Raw genomic sequence first — 17,128 nt, forward strand, 5'->3', positions numbered from 1 at the left:
TAAGTCAGGCAGAAAAAAATTGACTTCCGGTTGTAACTTTCAAAATAAAACCAATAATCGTCAGCGTGACATATTGCGATATTCGCCAGAAGTTGATTCAACTTCCTGAGAGAACTTAATAAAATATATATTATCTTGACCTTTTGTGTTTTATTCTTTCAAGTACTTTTTCAAGTACTTTCGGGTTTCAGTTGCAAACCACACAGATTTTAAAGACAGGTACGTTTTTGTTTAATTGTTGGGCAGTTATTCTTTTCCATGCTTGAAAAATAAAATCAGCTATTATCGTTTTCATGACACCATTGGAGGTCTTTAACAATAAATACAGTATATGTGTATGGTTTAATACCATTTTTATAGGCAATTTACTATACCATTCACTCTTCTTCCGGTTTTACTGTGGGTGTTTCTATTGAACTTGACACAATTGTTCCTGTGAAAAGTTCGTTCAGATCCTCCAGGAGGGAAGACGTCATCACATCAACTCCTGCAGCTGTCATCGATGAATAAATACTGTTGTCTTCAAGTGTCCTGGGAAATATGGATACTGGAGATACACTTGCGAACCCGCACGTTAGTAATCGTGGCTTTGATTTATGAAGTAACTATATGTGATGTTTTGATGCATTAGTTTCGGAGTAACCCCCTGTCATATTTGTTCTTTTTTAGACATGACTTTCAAGCAGATCTCAGACTTGATAATGTTCAAGACAGGACTTGACAGGACTGAGGAGCAGCTTCAGTGACAGACTGCTTCACCCTCAATGTGTTAAGGAAAGATACAGAAGGTCTTTCCTTCCTGCTGCTGTTAGGCTCCACAACCAGCACTCCTAATATGTGCAATATTATTACACCTTATGGTCACCAGTCTGTGCAATATATCTATCATCTATTCTATCTCTGTCATTTCTGCATGCTGTTGCAAACTGCAATTTCCCCATTGTGGGACAATTAAAGGTTTTCTTATTCTTAAAGTTAGAACTCGTGAAACATGAAAAAGGCACACTCTTTGGAGGCTCTGTCATGATGGTAAAAGCTATCCATCACGCAACAGCTCTGACTAATGACTTCATAAATTTTTCATGACAGATGCACATTTTTTTCTATTTTAATTCTGCTGATACTGCACAATGTTGTATGGCTGAACTTCTACAGGAAGGAAATAACAGCCATAAGAAAACTACTCATGGTAAAGAAATATGTAGGACGTAGAGTAAAACAAAAAGCAACAAAAACACTGCCTAATAACAAAGTCAACACATAAATGTCACAATGACAGGTTACCTATTCATTTATTAAATGCATTAATGTGGCAACAAATACAAAAAGATACTTGTTGCTTCACATTTATTTCCTTTCATTCTGATACATGGCGTCTCTCCCATTGGAGCACACATACTGTAATGTACAAGTCACTAGGACAAGATGTGCAGATGATATACAGTGAAGACAATCATCAAAACCTTTCTTCCTCCATAGAAGAGAACATCAGTGTGTCAGAAGGTCAGTTTCTTTAAGATTTGCTTGTTTAAGAGTTGCTGTGAAAAACAGATGTGGAAACCCCTTGAGAGATGGTTTTTAAAGTGTTTACTCAGCCTTCAAGCCCTCCTTAATGAGGTTGAGCTCATAGGTCAGGGTCTCATAGCGATACGCCATACGGATCTGGGGCACATTGGTCTTACGGATGTCGTTGCCCTCTGGACCCTCTTTCAGGTAATCCTTACCCAGGAAGTGGTCCTTCTCCTACAACACAGAAGGGAACCAAAAGGAGGTTTAGGTCCAAGGATATGATCGTCTGTATGTGGAACGTGATGCATAATCCCTTTGACGAAAGAGCAATCTATACAGCGTGAGGACAGAATCTGTGTGGATCTAATGAATCTCACAGATTATGGAGAAAATTGTTCCATATCCTCGAGAGGAACGATGGCTCCTCGCACACAATGCTCATCATAGCACAGCTCATATGTTCAGCAGTGAAGTAAGGAATAGGGGAGATGTACTGAAAACAGATCAGTATAGCCTCATATTTTATTTATAGCTCTCATTTCCAATTAAGGAATCAATCAATAGTACATTACATGTCTGGAAAAAAATAGAATCTCCAAACACATAATGACCTAACCTGTTAATGACTGGTAGACATCCAGTCCACAATAATTTGGGTAAAATCCATATCACCAAAATGAACCATTTGCAGCCGAAAAACTCAAGACAGAGAAGATTCTAAACAAAAGGGACTGAAATAAATGACTACCAGTTGCATTGTACAATATTATTATTGATTCTGAGAGTAATAATAGGAATAATTGCTTAAAAGCAAGTATAACAATTAAAGATCTTGACGTTATAGATGCAAAAAACGTTAATGTTAACCTTTTGTGTTTTATCCTTTGGAGCATTGTTAGATTTCACTTGCAAACCATATCTTAAAGACAAGTACATTCTTGTTTTAAATGCTATCCAGTTATTCTATTCCATGCTTAAAAACTGAAATCAGCTATTTGCATGACACCTGTCACTAAAGTTTGTGGAAAATAAATATTTTGAATTATTTAAAATGATGAAATTATGAAAATGCAATGACAAGAAAAGGGAAAATGTGTAATTTCAAATGGATTATATAAAATCCAAAAGGGATTGCACCTGTATGCACAAATCATGCAGTTATCTAGCCACAAGTTGCTGACTCGTTCCACAAAAATTGGAGAAATTATTCAATCTTTTATATAAAATAACCAGCAATGAAAATAGGCTCTTAATATATTGCAAATTAATGACAGGAAAATACTACAGTAGAGACAAAATGACAGCTCAGTGTTAGAAATGTGGTCCTCAGGCGTACACAATTTGGGAATATGGATTTGTTGAATATTCACCAATCATGTCTCTCCTCTAAAATACTGGAATTTATTTTCTCAGCATGAAAACGGAAGAACAAGGGAACACCTGTGATCCAGAGAGGGAAACTATTAATTAATTAATATTAAGTAGTCAGTAGTCTTGAGGGGACAACCTTGGAGGACAGAAGAAAAGATAAGCAATTCCACTGAATAATATATCATTGAGCTCATTTGAACAGGCTCTATAGATTGAATAAAGCTGCAAAACTATCAGCATTAATGCCTGGCTGGGTGGAAATGCCACACTTGATCATAGGGCTGTGTCACTGTAATGTATTGTGGGGCCAAATCATGAACTTTGATTTCATGCAGGGACTGGTGTTATACTGTACATTGAGATGCTTAATGAGTTATATTCACTTAAAACTCTCTCAGTGCGTGATTTGCCACAAAGAAACGCAGCATCATTTACTGTTCAGGTGTGTTACCTCATGGGACAAGCTGCTCTGCAGGACGCTGTTCCTGGAGATCTCACACATGTCACAAGTACTGAGCTTGAAGACCTGAGCTGCAATGGCATACTCTTCCATCAGGGGTTCCTGTGGACGCAAAGGCCAAGATGTACACTCTAATAAGATGATCATTCTTACCTCAAGTTGCAGTCACTGAACACCTGACTTTGCTCACGTGACTCTGCATGACCTGTGTGTGGCATAAGCCTCTTACTGTGTTTACCATGCATGTTCATTCAATGCATATTGTATTCTACTATTGTTATATTATGGCTACAGTACATAAACACTATAGAGCATTTTTCTGACTTCAGGAAAATGGAATTCATTCATTTGTAGATGCACATAATATAATATATAATATAATATACACAGCACAGCATGCACCATTGTCTACATTATCATCAAAGGCCTTCTCTGCATGTTCTCAGACCTTGGTGTAGTGGAACTGCATGGGGTCGTCGGTGGACAAAGACACCACCAGGCCTTTCTTGTGGAACTCAAGCAGGGGGTTTTTGGCGTATTCCAAGAACAGGCTGTTGTTGCTGAGAGGAGACATGGCGATTGGGATCTGGGTCAGGAAGTACAGGTACTGCAGCACAGGGCTCTGGTTGGGAAGGATTGAGAGATTAGAAGATCAGATTCAGTCAATGTCATTTATTTGAGAATGGGAAAGCACATTCTATCATCTAACCTCATGGGATATCTTTCTGTGTTGTTTTTTTTTAGATTTATACATAACATCATTACATATTCAATTACATATTCATTGAAATGTGTTGAACATAGCACAAGCAAATGAATCATGTTTTATTCCTGCATCCACAGGACTGACCTTCTTGAGGTTGAGGCCGTGAGAGATGTTGTCAGAAGTCATGAAGGCAGCCAGCAAGTGGGTGATGGCACCAGCCTCACCACAGTGAGGCCTGAACATGAATGTGTTCATCCCCCTCTGTCTGGAGAGCGGATATTAAACAAGAATTATAGCACAGAAAGGAGAGGAGATATAATAAACCATAGCAAAATGTCAAGAAGTCATTATATAGGAATTCAAGTCAGGAATCCAACGTGAATACGTGTAAAGAAACACCGTTACCAACCTGCGGAGCTGGTTGAGGACAGCGATGTTGGCATACATATAATAGATGTAGTAGGTGTAGGAGGGGTTCTTGACAATGTCCCACTCCTCTGGCTTGGGGCTCTTAGTGGAGAACATGTGACCGCTGTGTTTGGATTCATCATCCACACTGTCAAAGCCCGTCACCTAGACACCAGGAGGAAAACAGGCGATTAGAGTGGAAAACACCTTAACTTTCCTCTGGAAGAATATGTATGACAACATTATAACAAACAGGAACATTCCTGCTTGAGATTAATGTCAGAAATGTGGATATTCTATTCGTTTGTTATCCAGATGAGTGGTCACATGGCTCTAGTAGATATAATAACTGATGTAAAACTCAGAGAATAGTTATACAGTAAATGAATGCATCCATAATAATAATATAACACTATAATATGTTTTGAGAACATTGTGAGAACCCATTTTGGTGTGTAGTAAATACTTTTATACTTACATACACACATATTTACTTAAGGTTTGGAATGTAGGAGCTTTAGTCGTGACAGAGTATTTTTAAGTTGTAGTATTTCTGCCTGTACTTAAATTAAAGTTCTGAGAACTTTAAGTTGTCTACAACCCATCTGTATTTTGTTATCTTTCCCACATTTGTCTTCCTAATTCCTGGCTTGGACATCAGTCCTCTGCCAGGGTTAGATTAATTTTTTTCTTGTGTCTGAACTTCAACTCACATTCTTGAGGAAGATGCTGAGCTCGGGGTTGGACTGTGGGTCAATGGTGGCCTGGAACACAGGAAGGAAAATGTTCTCCAACATCTTGCCAAAGTGGGGCACAAATTCCCTGCCTCTGAAGATGTCACTATAATAAAAAAAGGGACAAAACAAGTGATTTAATTATAGTGATTATGTAAGCCTTTTGAGACATTTCAGGCTTAGAGGTGAGTATTTGATACTCAGATCTAATTACATTGAAGAAAGAGTAAGACACTTACTAAATCCTGGGTATTTGAATCATCCATTTAAGGTTTGGGCAGTAGACTCTGTGCTTGACGAACCAACCAGAGAGCTTGCTCCACTCGTTGGGGTTGCAACCGTAGATGGACAGACGAGGCTCAGCATACTGGTACTTGGCATCCTCCAGGTCAGCGGCTACTTCCTGGTTTACACAAAAGTCAAATCAGGCAGTGAGTGATCTGTTTGTGTTTTTGTGTGTGAATGAATCAATGTTTAAATCATACCAGTGCGTGTCTATGAGTTACAGTAGTACTGATCTTCACTTGGTGGAATCATGGTTATTCTATCAGTCTATCTGTCATCCCATTCGGGATGTTTAATGTTAACAATATATTATTGTACAGAAACCAACCTTGATGATGGTGGCAAAGTACTCTCCACTGATGTGGTTCTCTGTCTTCAGGTACAGGTCACGCAGTTCACTGGCTCCTACAGGGTTGTACTTGGCATTGAACTTATCAAAACGCTGGAAGGTTTGTCTTCCCTTTAGAGAAACAACACACGAGGCCCAAGAAAAGAAATTTAGATCAAAGAAGTTCTAAATACGGCAATAATGGATGTCTACAAAAAACAACAACTTTGCTTTTAGTATCCAATCTTTAGATGTTTAAAGTTTTCCCTGACCATGAGAGAGCCTTTTCACATCTAAGACCAGTAATCGTTTCCACACAAGAGACGTACGGCGTGCACATCCAGAGAATCCACAGTGAGGTCATAGGGATGCAGCTTCAGGGACTCAAAGAGTTCCTTCATGGTGACCTCCTTCCCCTTCAGTTTGTGGACAACACGGTCAGCATCCACACGGTAAGACTTTTTGATGAAGCGCAGCAGGTGCTTCTGGTTCATGCAGGCGGCAGCGTGGATGTGGGTGTCGACCTGGAATGGCAAAGAAATTGCGCAGAGTGGATCGCTGAGGTTTTGGATTTAGACTGTGTAATAACAGCGAGTGCTCACAAGAGGGAGCTAAAGAACATGGCAGTAGGAGGAAAGCCACAGAAAAGGTAATAAGGAAATGTAAGGTCTAAAATTCTAATATAGAGAACTAAGTCATCATTTAAACATATTCAAAATAAATCTTATGATGCGTTAGCTCTACAAACTAGAAGCCAGTGTAAATTACTTAAGTTCAGTCCATGAAGGAATAGTAGAGAAGAATTATTAGAAATCATCTAAATTCAACTGGCAGGAAGCTTAGTTTTAAGGTTGATTCCACATTAGCATATTTTGGTTTAGCTTATATGTCAAGGACAACAACATGGCTGTATTCTTGCAAAATGTGCAGCTCATGGTTACCTTCCTGCAGTTGTAGAAATCCCTGTGAGGGTTCATTTTCACCTCCTTCATCTCCTCCATCTCGTTCAACATCTCATGCACGTTGAACTTGGACATGAGGAACTTCAGACGGCGGTGAGTGTAAGTCTTACTGCAAAATAAGGAGCAACTTCAGATGACTGTGAGGTGATACACATGCCACAATTGTGCTTTGAAAGTTAAATTTCAACTGCTGGTGTAGATAAAACACCTTATTGCTACTTTAATGAATATCAACATTGCTGAAATGTGTCTTGCTACTGTATGTTTTTGTTTTGCTGTGGACTTCTCAAGAGCCCGCGTACAGGACCACACACTGAGAGCTCGTCATAAAAATGACTTAGCAGTCTGTCAACCTTGGGGTCATCTAAAAGAAGATTTGAAAGTGATCGATTACTGACGCACTTTTAAAGGAGAAGTCATGGGGGGACATTTTTAAAGCTGCGGAATTTCAGTTCAAGAAGTTCAAAGAGAGAGTAAGAGAGTAACACTGTCAAAACTACTCACGTTGGGCCCTGTGCAATGAGAGCAATGAGGAAGTTCATGTCGTCGATGAATGTGTTGTAGTCGGGCCTGGGCAGGTCTTTGGGCTGATGTTTGTCAGCAGCTGCAGCATCGTTGTACACGTACATGAGACCGTCCTTCATACGGGCAACATAGCCCAGATTCTTTGGCAGGTCCTTGGTGTCAAAGGGGTCTTCTCCATTCTTTGGAGGAGCCGTGAAGACTGTGGATGCAACATATGTATTGATCTCATTTATCTTAGCACTAGGTCTATCACCTTGCTCATCATCAGTCCCTTTTCTCCTCACTTGGCTGCACCTGATCCTCAGGTTTGAAGGTTACCCCCTCGATGTCACGCAGATACTGGGAGGCTGTTCTTGGGAAGCGCTGATATGCCAGCCTCATGTACTTCTCCCTGATGGTCAAGGCGCGGTATAGACCCTTACACGACAGCTCAAAGTCATCCATGGTCACCTGAATAACACATAAAAGAAATGCTACAGATTTTCCCTTCAAAATACCTACAATAATTAGTAGTTAAATTTAAAGATTTGAACTTATGCACACAGAGAATATTCAATTAATAACAAACATAGTGAAATAATAGACGGAAGATCTTAAAGAACACACTTATATTTGTTTTATGGAAGAGATGGAGGCTGGATTGTTAAGAATGTGAGTGAAATATATTTCTTAAACTCTTCAAAGTATTCTGGTAAAAAAAAAAAGAAAAAAAAAGTGAATAGTTGCATATGAACATAATTGAATTAATAATTAATAACCTGACAGAAAAAAGTAATTCTTCATCTATTTTTGACTGCAGTTGATTAGGCCAAATTAGGCCCACTGATGCTTTTTGTTTTGTTCTTTAGTATGTTACAAAGCTTTATGTGCATGTAAATATACAAATGTACAGCTTTACAAAGTCTATGCCGAAGGAGACCTCCTGAACTGCCTGAAAAACCAAGTTTGTTGTCCGTCCTCTTATTAATGTTACTTATCTACGTCACTTTGTAACACATTTGTATAATACCTGAGAGACAGAAACTAAAACCGAGCATTTCAGACAGGGGGTGAAAGGAAGGGCTGTGGCAATCAACAGTAAGAGAGAATTAAAGGAACCGTATGCAAGAAATGTATTTCAATTAATCATAAAATGGCCCTGATATGTCACTAGACATGAAGAAATCATGTTCATTTCAAATACTTATATCACTGACAACAGTGGTCCGGCCAGGATATTGTCATTTAAAAGTGAGAGTTGCAGCCCTCAACTGATGTCGATGTTGTCATGTTGTGTTTTGGTCTGAGGCGCCACCCTCCACCTATCTACCAATCACGAAGTCAGTAGAGTTTCGTCATCCGGGTTGCCAGCTCTGCTCTAGTTACCACAGCTGCAGCTACGAACGTGTCGGATAAAACATGTATAACGTTACTAAACCTAAAAGACCTCGTTATGAATCCGAAATACGTCGTGACAAAGTCCGAAATAAAAGAAGGATTTGTATAGATGCCTTTGAAAGATGGAGACGGCTGAAAACGGAGAAGAATTTGAAGACAGACGCCAACGTTGCTAATTTTCTCCTGGACAGGTAAGATTCATCTATGTTTGGCTAACTTACTTGTACATAATGTAAATGGACATTTCAAATATTCACGACAGTCGAACAAAGTTATGCATGTTCGTGCAAAGTAACGTTACGTTAGCGCATACAGAGGAGGTGGGTCATCGAATTGAAAAGGTAAGGAATTGTTTGGGAAATAAAAACGGCGAGTCGTCATTGCTAACATTAGCAATGCATTATGAGCCCGTTTCTCTGTCATTATGCTGAAACGCCGAGGGAAACAACATTAGCACATCGATTATGGCAATGTGAAACGTAATTGAGACGTATTGAGTAGCCTAACGTTACCTCGGTAAAAATGATTCCTCATTCGTTCTTCGCGTATATTGTGGACTACACATGCTGCAAGTTGACCTGTATGACCATTGCTAATGTTATTTAGTTACTCTCAATCTTTTCTGATGGGACTGAAAACAACCTTGTGATAGCCATTGGTGATATTATATAGCTTAGCTGGCAACCTCGAGTCAGGGGGGAGGGGGAGGGGATGCACCGTTCTACAGTATTTTGAAAGTGATTGCAGTACCAGTTTTGGCCAGTTTTGGCCACAATCCTACATACGGTTCCTTTAACGCATTTTTTGAAAATGAAAGCAAATAAATCTATTCTCGCACACCTCAAATTAAAAACATAAATAAGCACAACACGATACTGCAATTGTGGGGTGTATCAGGGATGGACAAGAACAGGAGTACAAGAACTTAGTGAACAACTTCATCTCATGTTGCGAAGCAAACCACCTTCAGCTCAATACAGCTAAAAGGACCTTGAACAAAATCGGGTGCATCGTGAGCAATATCCACCACAATCTACACGACATTATCTATCTCTTTAAACAATGTCACATGCATTCTTTACAGATGCTTTCTGGGAAACAGTTTTCTGTACATTGGCTTTATGTATTTGTTTTGTTATGCCGCTACATAAGCAACCATTTGCTCTATGATATTATGCAATATCTACACCTGAGGGGTATCATTTGTTTAGATACCCCTCAGGTGAGCCTCCAAATAAGCTGAAGCAGAAATAATAATCAGATCCAGCTAATTTTTTTACTATCCCTGTAATGTGAAACCCACAGTCATGAAACTTAAACTCCAGCCTTCTCTCAAATGAGCTCCATAAATTGGCCTCTGCTTGTGGGAGGGAGGCAAAGAATGCTAACCCCCAAACACGCATAGTCAGTGAAATTCAAGGGCAACACCTCGTGCATCCATGACCATTTGACCCAGGTCTTAAGTAACATGTACTCATGTGACGGCAAATAGAGACTACAAGTGTTTTGCTGATTTCATCTCTAGCGTCCATTTCTAAACACATTTCAGATCTCCTGACTTTTTTTAATTGAAATAATAGAGTTAATACCCTGAACTTATCAGCACACTGTGCATACTTTACAAAGACTATGGAGCAAAGTAGTACTGCCCTCTTATGGACAGGATGTAAGTGAAAAGCCAGTCTGAAATGAAAACAACCTACTTTGTTAATACAGAATGAGTGCTGGTATTTTCAGTGTAGCAGTGATTCATTAATCTCTTCTGATAGAAGGTGTATGGGACCAACCAGAATAGAAATAAAACAAAGTATTCTTAAATATGTTTTTCACCCACTGTAAGGTGTCCTACTCACGATCCTATGCACTGGAATTATCTTTCACATCTGACCACACCATCAGTGTCTGGGAATGGGCACCAATGACAGATCGGAAAAAAGTCGTACCATTGGGACTCAGAATTTTAGATATATATAGAATTTGTGTCAGTCAAAAACCTGAGTGAGCTTTGATAATTTTAAAACCACAAATTAAGGAAAATAAACAATACCCCAGAGGCATAGTCTCCGATGATGGCCACCCTCTGGAAGTCGGGCACTTCCAGGTAGGTTGGTGTGTCCACTTCCACTGACACTACAGAGGCAGCAGCTGCCTGCGTGACAACAGAGGGCACGGCTATGGTGCGGTGGCGCTGAAGCCTCTTGCTGTAGATGAGAGGTGAAGTTTGGAGGCTCATCTTTGGTCAAAACTTCTGAAATCTTTGTGGCAAAGGTTAACCAAACATTTCCCATTGTTCTCACATGGAACTAACTAGTCTTTAGATGGCTTGAAAAAATACAAAACCTTAAAATGTTCTGTTTTCATTAAGGTACATAAGGTGCTAGTTAGTTCTTGACATAATGAAAGCACATCTCCCATCTCACCGTTTCTCAACATTATCCTCATTGTGCAGATGTTGGGCCATCTCATGGTGGAGGATGGGACAGTCCTCAGCCACATCAAACATGGAGATTTCATCGCGGATGTTCTCGTCTTTGGTTTCAGACGCAAAGACCTTCTCCGCAAAGGCCCTCATCTTGTCATCGGTCTCTGTGAGGCACCAAAAGTTTGTCTTTTAGATTACAGAAACATATTCTGCTCCCACGATATCATGCAGCTCTAAACTAAACTAGGCAAAACACTAATCTACACTGAATGAACAGGACTGCTGGACGATGAAATCCACAATGACAAGATTTTAGACATGGCATCCGACATCTACTGTATGTCACACAAAGCACATATGTCACTTGACCTAAAGTGTACGGACTCCAGCACATGCGTCGTATATGACTAAAGATTGAGCCACTACAATCCTGCAACTCGGACCTCCAGTACTCGCTGTAAAGACTCATGCATACAGAAGACCTACAACATGGAAGCACTGATACACACAGCCATATGGATATAAGATGGTAAAGCTTTATTTAATTTATAACTCCAGACCCAGTTTTTTTTTTCATTGTTTATATGCCAGGGCTTCAGTGGCTCTGAATAGATATCAGAATCCGAATTAAAAATATCTTACAAGACAAGAAGAAAAGAGGGTCAAGGTCCAAAATGACACAGAGTTATAAACCAAGCTGTTTCATAAGAAACTCAGATGACACTGAACACCCTGTGTGCCTCTACATACTACATAAACACTCTTTAGATCAAACCCTACTTGTTACATGCACAATTTTGCTAACACCCAAGGCTTTCTACTTGAATCCAACAACTCCAGCAAAGAGTTTGATATTAAAGTGATTTTGGGCTCCCCTTGTAACCCTTCATACTTACTCTGTGGACCTGATTATGGCCATCAAGAGAGTTGCACAATCCGGAGTAAAATCCAGAAAAAGAGTGTTAGAAAAGCATTGGTTAGAAAATGTTATATTCATGGTGTTATACATGAAAATGCCTCGACATTATCTGCAGCAGATGGATGAAAGAATGTACCACATAACCGCCATACTTCTGAATCCATATGTTTTTTGGAACACTATAATGTACCGTATCAACAACTCATCTACTCTACTGTAGATTAGAAATACATGCAGTAGTCAGTGTTTAGGATGAGATCAATGAAATGAGATGTTGGATCAGTGCAAATGGATAACTGAGGTAACAACGACTGTTTAGTTGAGTTCAGAGTTGCTTCTGAGGTCAATGCAGCCGCTGGACAAAGAACTGGTAAATGCATCCTGATGACACATGCAGAGATTATTCTGTGACCTCAGTGCTCCCAGTGGAGCAACAACAAAGTGCAGGATATTCATCCATTTCTTCCCTGCATTTTTGAACAACTCAGTGCATGTATGTACTGTAGATGCATTAAATGTGCCTCCTTGGCATTCAGGAAAAAGCTCTCCATGACCATCCTTTGGTCATACAAACAAGTCCAAACATCAGTTAGGACTTGTTTGAGTTCCTTGTTATGAATCGCTAAGCGTTCCCATGAAAGATGGATGAGTCAGTGAGCTGCTGGGAGAAGACATTTATTAATGTAACTGTTCACTTTCACTTCAGTCCTGACTGATGATACAAATACACAAATACTGTACACCTGATACAAATACACAAAAATGAATTAGAGGACTGACACTGAATGTGAACAGTATGTTAATAAATGGTGACCGTTCCCACTTTGTTCCTCTAACATTCCATTTTTTATTGAGTAGGTGTTCATTTACCAACAACCATATTGCTATTACTAGGTTGCATTCAAATGCAGACTTTGTGGTGATGTGACTGTTTCACATCCATACAGTAAAACCATGCATTTGAAATGCTTGACGTTATCTCTGAAACTGCCTTGAAATTTCCCAGCTCTATACTTACTTCCTTCCTCTGCTCAGTTAGCGAAAAGTCCCAATCAGGGTGGGACAGGCCGGGTTAATGGGGGAAAAAACATGTGTGGTTATATCTCAAAGCAGCAATAACAAGAAAGTAAGCGTTACAAAAAAAAAAAAAAAAAAACCTGTTCAGCTACTCTGCTTCCCACTGGGATTATTCCTTTAGTGTAAAATAATCACATTGAAACTCAGCCACAATGACTTCTATAAATTGTCAGTGGACAGTTTTGAATTTAATCCTATGAAAGTGGGAACATCAGGTTTTTGTGTGTGTGTGTGTGTGTGATTTAGGTTAGCTGGACGTTTCGTTCAGCTCTCAGCACCTGCTCTGACAGATCTGCCTGTCATAAAGCCTTCCTGCGTTGACTGCATGACGCACAGTCTCAGTCCTATTCACCCATAACTGCAAACTCATTACAAGTCGTGAGGCAAGCTTTCTAGACTGCAACTGGTTATATCATTTCATTTCTATTTTTTATCCGATGAAAAAAAACACTTGAGACATAACGTGACTGGCTGGTTGCCCTGTGCCTGGTGAAGGAAAGCGTATAATTAGCAACCATTACAACAGCATGTTGGAATGGCATCAATGGTGGCAATACTACATATATTATAAGAAAGAACATAGTGAGACTGAACAAAAGTTTGTACATGATCTGGCCCCATGTCCTGCTTCAAAATCTGATCTGATTTTAATGTTGGAATTAGTTGATAAAACTAGTTATGAGAATTGCACACATCACATAGGTAATATGTCTGTCAGTGTACTTCACACCTAAACTATTTGCATTTAACCACAGTGAGCCTGTCATTAAAGCTGTCAGTGCCATCCACAAGACAGACAGCAGAGTAGGGTAACACTGCTAAACAAAGGGGAATTTATTACCTGAATGATTACCTGAATGCATCTGGCATGTCTAATAGTCAACCACGGTATTTTGGAAAGATTTTGGGGAGTTCTCACTTCCGTCTATTTCAGTTAGCAGACATGAGGGTGGCTTTCCTTGACTGAACTTTATACTGTGTCAAAACAAACCTTTATAAATGCAATCCAAGCCACTTTTCAATTGGTGTAGTTCACATTCAAGCCCAGAGTCATTCTGCCCAAACTCACCTGGCACTAAGACTTTAGGCATGGTGATGCTCTTCCAGTGAAACGCTCCCTGAGGACTGGTAAACGGTGGTCAGGCACTGGACCACTGTAGTGTGGAAGTGTGGAGCCCTGTGCTCGGGGTTTGTGCAATATTAAGCTCCCTCCGCCTCACGTGTAACCAGAACCTGCCATGCCCACATGGAACACGCCTTGATGCAACAGGGGAACACATACAGATCTATTTTAAGTTATCTATGTGCACCCGGGACTCACTGAGAGGCACAGCGCTTTGACAAAGAGACGGGCATGTGTTTATGAGGAGACTCATGTTGTATAATACACTTATGGCTGCACAAGTTGCTGTGCACGTGATAGTTAGTTACCAACACCCAAAGTTTTATGCTGGCACTTTTCAACATTCTTCAAATGAGAAGAGAAATCTATCATTTAATGTAGTTTAAATAATAATAATGATAATAAGTCCATAAGGAACAAAAGCTGCACAGTAGGCCTAATTTTGTTAAGTGTCAACTTAAGACACTAATTATCCATTTGACTTGGCTGTCAAGTTCTCATCAACAGTAAGGGAACATTACATGAACATATTTAAGGATAAAATGTACATGTCGGAATGCTAACATGCTCCCAACCCCATCGCTAACATTGTCTGAAGATACAATAACAACATCTCAATTTAAGGAGTTACTGGGCCAACATTTACAAAATAGAAATAAACATACAGTGCAGCTGAGCCATTTTCAAGACATTTCACTCAAAATGTGGTACTGGAAGAAAAGTCAGGGCATCACCAACATCATATGACTAATCCTCTGAAGACCACGATGACAATCTATCCAGTCATTGTTTAGATATTTCAGTGTGAACCAAATCCCTGGACCAACCGTTATTGTGGATCACAACTGGAAAAGTTATGAAGTCCTTGCAGACAGTGAGATGAGGTACTTTCTAGAAGTATTTGGCGAGAGTATGTCAGAAGATATAAAGCAAATTTGATTATGACCAAGGTTTTGACCTACATAACATATTTTCTAAATTATTCTCAGAGGTGAGGATAACTGGGTACTGAGTTACATATCCAGCAACATCAAGCTTTACCCCTAATTTTAACCTCTGACACTTCCTGAACTTTCACCTTCCGGCACAAATAGCTGATCTAACGGTCCATTACCTGCACTTAGAGAACTTATTAGGAGGATTATATTTATATTAACACAGTGTTATTTTGTAAAGGTCTTCAAAGAGGGATTCTCAGTACTAACTCAGATGGAGGAGGGTTTTAGAGAGAACGATAGATAGCTAGATATTTCATTAATCAGTGTTTTTAAAAAGGAACATTAAAGTGTTATGGGCTCAGGAGGACTGCAATTCAGAAGTCTGGTTGTTATATGACTTTTTTTAAATTTTCTTTTTAAATCTTTTTCAAGTGTAGATAAAGCAAAATATTGTATTAATGATCTGGCAATATAATTATTCATAATAATAATCACCTGTAATGTGTGTATGAGTTGGGTTTGAATTTTAAATTTTTGTTGGGCTGGGCTTGGAGAATTTTTTTTTCTGTTGACTGTTTGTGTTCCACCATATGCGTATGCCATTCCATTCAGCTCCACTATATTAGGGTGGAGACATAAATTCTAATGTCAGGTACCCTGGAATCTGACAAAATAAAACCCAAGCTATCTGCATGAATTGCCCCGATTCACCCTATGCCTTTTAAAAAATATTCCTTCTGTAAATTTGGTTACTTCTCGTTTGTGTAACCACCTCCTCCTGCTGTCCCTTCTTCCTGTTTGTGTAGTTTGCAGGATCTATTTTTAGGGAATGTGATCCTAAATGTCAAAGTTCCTCTTACAGTGCAACTAGTTAAAGAGATCAAATTAGAAACAGTCAGTCAGTTCAGCCTCCAGAAATGAAAATACTTGGCAGATTTTTCAACCTTCGATGAGTGAAATGTCAAATAGTAATAGCACATATTATTCTCTACCATTATCATAAACTGTGTAAATAGCTGCACACTTGTTGGTTACGTTCTCCATAAAAATACTTGACACGCTACAATGATAGTCAAACATTGTGCCATATTGCTACATGGATGTTAACTTACAAAGACATCAAAGGCCAGAGGTCAACAAATGCACAACATTGACTAAAAAGTTCTCTGAAGAATTTCTTTTTCATGGTCTAGAGAGATCTGAGTGTTCTTCACCACAAACCTGACGGATTATCAGCTGCTGGATATGTGGTTTACATGAGCAGGGGGGAGGCAGGGAGCCCAAGTTACTCCAGCTCATATTACTCCTATCATCACCACTCAGACTGTCAGACTCTAGCACATTACAACAGGTGCTCCACTGTCTGGCACGTCCTCTGGGAGTTGTTTGGGTTTGAACATGCAGTAGGTTCCTGTGATTTTCACTTTTCTAATCAGTTTCAGGGAGCATGTGACATTGCAGTTCAAAATATACTACAGACATAAGGAAACTGCACAGAGAAACATTCCTCATTTAAATGAATGGATGACCACAGTCCCACTGAAAAATAAGTATATCCTCAGTAGCGGTGGCTCTTAAGGTTTCTGCATGTTTACATGTTCCGTTTGGATTATAATCACCCTTCCTGTTTGAAAGATAAAGAGGAACACCCAGAGCTAAATACAGCAGCTCCTCTGCAGATAACACACGTACAGGACCTACAGTACGTGTGTTCAAGCACAACTGTTAGAGGACTTAATTCTACTTATTCTATTTCACATTTTTTACTCTGTGTTTACCACTGACATACAGCACTGACATTATGCTACACATACAGCAAAAGCAGGTCCATATTATAATCTCTTATTTGTTACAGTGGAAAGAAACAGGAAGGTAAGTCTTGGATCAATTATCTATTAATTTACTTTGAATTGTAGTCAGATTTTGGTCTAAATTAGAATTGTGAACAAACATCATATATTTTAAAGAATCAAACACAATTGCA

At 39.3% G+C, this 17,128-nt stretch overlaps 1 protein-coding gene across 1 annotated transcript; it reads right to left on the reverse strand.

Annotated features, from left to right (window-relative positions):
- Positions 1-1,275: 1,275 nt before the first annotated feature.
- Positions 1,276-11,276, reverse strand: ampd1 (adenosine monophosphate deaminase 1 (isoform M)). The gene is made up of 14 exons (XM_084552724.1): positions 11,086-11,276; positions 10,713-10,866; positions 7,573-7,738; positions 7,268-7,487; positions 6,743-6,872; positions 6,131-6,325; positions 5,802-5,933; positions 5,428-5,591; positions 5,168-5,294; positions 4,456-4,619; positions 4,191-4,311; positions 3,789-3,962; positions 3,332-3,442; positions 1,276-1,743 (listed from the first exon to the last, which is right to left on the reverse strand). The coding sequence occupies exons 1-14, from the start codon at positions 11,235-11,237 to the stop codon at positions 1,588-1,590; spliced, it is 2,166 nt and encodes a 721-aa protein (XP_084408850.1). The 5' UTR covers positions 11,238-11,276; the 3' UTR covers positions 1,276-1,587.
- Positions 11,277-17,128: the final 5,852 nt, after the last annotated feature.

The sequence above is a fragment of the Chelon labrosus genome, assembly GCF_963514085.1.
Source record: "Chelon labrosus genome assembly, chromosome: 10".
NCBI lineage: Eukaryota > Metazoa > Chordata > Actinopteri > Mugiliformes > Mugilidae > Chelon > Chelon labrosus.

Coding starts and splice junctions, on each gene's coding strand:
- ampd1 (XM_084552724.1), bottom strand. CDS start 11,237: ATGAGGGCCTTTGCGGAGAAGGTCTTTGCGTCTGAAACCAAAGACGAG. Junction 10,867..11,085: donor GAGGATAATGTTGAGAAACG/GTGAGATGGGAG, acceptor TCTCATCTACAG/CAAGAGGCTTCAGCGCCACC. Junction 3,443..3,788: donor TGCAGTTCCACTACACCAAG/GTCTGAGAACAT, acceptor TTGCGTCCACAG/GAACCCCTGATGGAAGAGTA.